General features: G+C 36.5%; 1 protein-coding gene and 1 non-coding gene across 2 annotated transcripts; one reads left to right on the top strand and one right to left on the bottom strand.

Annotated features, from left to right (window-relative positions):
• The first annotated feature begins 1605 nt into the window (after positions 1-1605).
• LOC133814930 (uncharacterized) lies at positions 1606-2406 on the top strand. Its single transcript, XM_062247833.1, has 2 exons — positions 1606-1945; positions 2117-2406. Exons 1-2 carry the CDS (start codon positions 1606-1608, stop codon positions 2404-2406), a joined length of 630 nt encoding a protein of 209 aa, XP_062103817.1.
• LOC133820201 (small nucleolar RNA R71) lies at positions 2042-2147 on the bottom strand. Its single transcript, XR_009886627.1, has one exon. It is a non-coding gene; the product is annotated as a small nucleolar RNA R71 (small nucleolar RNA).
• Positions 2407-3226: the final 820 nt, after the last annotated feature.

The following is a 3226-nucleotide window of genomic DNA, read 5'->3' as shown; positions in this document are numbered from 1 at the left end:
GTTTGTTTTATGCAAGATTACGCTTGTGTTTGTCTTTGTTGTAGGTTGGTGCTATGAATCATGTGCTAAACGCAAAAAAAAAATGGTAGAAAAATGGAGTTTTTGGTGGTTGTTCGAGTCAAATTGGCATGAAGGAGAAGCTAGAAGAAGTTTTTTGATGAAGTTGGTGAAGGAAGGATTCAAAGTGGTGAAGTTTTGAGAAAAATAGAATTAGAGTCGCGACATGGGCTTAAGGGTCGCAACTCTAGCAAAGTCAAAACTATTAAAATCTTGCGTGAATTAATGTCGCAGCAATCCCTTTAGGGTTACGGCATGACGAGTGGCAAAGAGCAAAGAAAAATTGGGCACTCACATGGGCCGCAGCATGGACTCATAAGGGCCACGACGCTTGAAGCAGGAGGCGTAAACCTCCTGGGCATTTTGAAGATACAGGCCGTGACATGGAAACTTCAGAGCTGCAGCGCGCCTCCCTGAAGAAAGATAAAATATTATTTAGGTTTAAAGCATTAGAGAATAGGTTTTAATTAAAGTAGAATTAGGGTTTTTAATTACGGATTTTCAGAGATATCTTGACAGCTAAGCTTATTTTCTTCATTTTTTCTTATTTAATTTCCTTTCAAGTTTTGGATGTTAAAGATGATAACATTTATTTTTATGGTTTTAGCTTTTTTTGCCATGAACTAAATATTTTCTCTAGGGTTTACTGTAGTCACTTTGGATCTTGTTGATTTTCTATTAAGTGCAATTTTATTCTTCTTCTTCTTCTTCTTCTTCTTCTTCTTCTTCTTCTTCTTCTATTCTTAATCTCTACTGGTTTGTGTTTAATGTTTATAATTTATTGGCCATTTATTGTATGATTTATGATTTTAATTCTAGATCTGAGAGGGGAGAGTTAATTATTGTGCAGCCATTGAGACATAGATTGCATATAGGACGATAGTATTTATATGATTTGTGTAGTTTTTAGGGTTATGATGTTTAATGCGTATTGTGTGTTAAAATCTGTCACAGATGTCTAGAAGATTTGCATATAGGTTGGTGTATTTTTATCTTGATAAAGACTTAAGATTGCCTTTGATAACCCACTATTAAGATAGGATTAGAAGATTGAATTGTGCTGAAATAGTTAAATTGACAAGTGAAATAGTTGATGAAATCAATACCCTAGGTCTTTATTCTTGAATTACTCATTATTATTGTTTTGTTTACTTTAGTTTTTATAACTAGTTTATTAATTGATCTGAATTTCAATAGTCAAATAGAAATCAAGATTAAATTATTGGTACTTGAATAATAGTCTCTGTGGAACGATCTCGTTCTTACGGAAAATTATTACTTGTCACGACCACGTATACTTGCGTGTGTTTATTTTATTGCTCATGTTTTGGTGTCGTTGCCTGGGACTATTTGATCAATATCAAATAATTGATTCTTGTTCTAATTTGGGTTCTCTTTGACATTTTAGTTAATATATTTCCTTGCTTGCCTCGTGATTTCAAGGTTAATTTGTGTATGTGACGTCAAGGATTGGTGTCACTAGTGCCTATTGATCCTGAGATTTAGAAGACTGGTAAGAGGAATAGAAAACAGAAGAGGTTAGAGAGAATGGCTGAGAATGCAAATAATGGTGTCGACAACAATGAAAATCTAGGTAACGCAGCAGATGAGGCTGATCCGTCATTGAGAAATTATGTACTCCTTACTGTTATGGGGATACATTCAAGTATTTGTCCTCCTACTATCGAGGCGAATAATTTTGAGATAAAACCTTTGATTATTAAGATGGTACAGAATTGTGTACAATTCAAGGGATTACCAAATGAGGATCCAAATCTCCACATCACCAACTTTTTAGAGCTGTGTGCAACCTTCAGAATGAATGGAACGAGTAACGATGCTGTCAGAATAAGATTATTCCCGTTTTTGTTAAGAGACAGAGCTAAGAGTTGGTTGAATTCATTACAAGCCAACTATATTGCCACTTGGGATGACTTGGCTTAGAAATTTCTTGGTAAATATTTTCCCCCTACTAAGTCAGCCCGATATAGAGGAAAAATTAATAACTTTCATCATCTGGATGGGGAGTCTTTATATGATGCGTGGGAATGTTTTAAAGAGTTGCAAAGGAAGTACCCACATCATGGAATAGAGAAGTGGTTGTTGGTGCACACATTTTATAATGGTTTGGGGGGAAATACAAGGACCATTATTGATGCAGCATCGGGAGGAGCATTTATGAGAAAAAGTGCTAATAAAGCTTATGAATTACTGGAAGAGATGGCCATGAACAATTACAATTGGCCCACTGAGCGTAAGAATAAGAAGGTGGCAAGAGTCTTAGAGGTCGATCCTATTGCTTTATTGACTACTCAAGTGGCATCTCTAACCAAGTACAGAATGGAATGAGTTGTGAGATTTTTGGGGGTCCGCATTCTTATGAGTAATGCCTGAGCACTGCTAGTTGCTCAACAGACGTGAACAACTTGCCTTTGGAAGAGGCACGGGCTATTGGTAACTTCCCAAGACCTTCCCACAATCCTTACTCAAATACATATACTCTTGCGTGGAAGAATCATCCCAACCTGTCTTGGAAAAATAACCAAGGATTACAACCACAGTATCCACCTCAACACCCACCTCACCAACCGACCTATGGACTACACCCTAGGCCTTATTATGATTCAACCCCATGCCCATCTCATCAACGACCACATCCTCCAATGAACCCACCAACAACTCAACCTGAGCACTTAAATCAATTGATGATAGAGACAAGGTCTTAAATTAAGAATTTGGAGACACAAATGGGTCAGTTGGCTAAACTACTTTCTAGTAGACCACAAGGGAATTTGCCTAGTTCCACAAAGTTGAACCCCAAAAAACAGTGTCAAGCGGTCACTTTAAGGAGTGGGACTAGTTATAAGAGGCCTTCAATTTCAGTTCCAGAGGAATAGGTGAAGGGTTAGGATAAACAGGAAACTGCACCATAGCAGAAGAGGGTCACTGATGATCTTCAAAGAAAGGGTGATCCAAAAGCTGAGATTGTGGAACTGTTGAGGTTTTATGCCCTAATTAAAACCCAAATTCTTTGTAATTTCATTTTATTATCAATAAAAGAATAGAAATCATTTTTTGACTTGGTCAATCACTTTGCTCACGTGTTTTATTTTCATGATTATTTATTTAATATAAACTTCTATTAAATCCTGAGCATATAGCTAATCGT

This window comes from Humulus lupulus, chromosome 2, assembly GCF_963169125.1.
Source record: "Humulus lupulus chromosome 2, drHumLupu1.1, whole genome shotgun sequence".
Taxonomy (NCBI): domain Eukaryota; kingdom Viridiplantae; phylum Streptophyta; class Magnoliopsida; order Rosales; family Cannabaceae; genus Humulus; species Humulus lupulus.
Note: the sequence above shows the minus strand (reverse complement) of the source record. Positions and strands in the feature narration are given on the sequence as shown.

Excerpts from the sequence above, each read along its gene's own strand:
- LOC133814930 (XM_062247833.1), top strand. The coding sequence starts at position 1,606 with ATGGCTGAGAATGCAAATAATGGTGTCGACAACAATGAAAATCTAGGT. Across the intron at positions 1,946-2,116 it reads GTTAAGAGACAGAGCTAAGA|AGTTGCAAAGGAAGTACCCA; the intron begins GTTGGTTGAATT and ends AATGTTTTAAAG.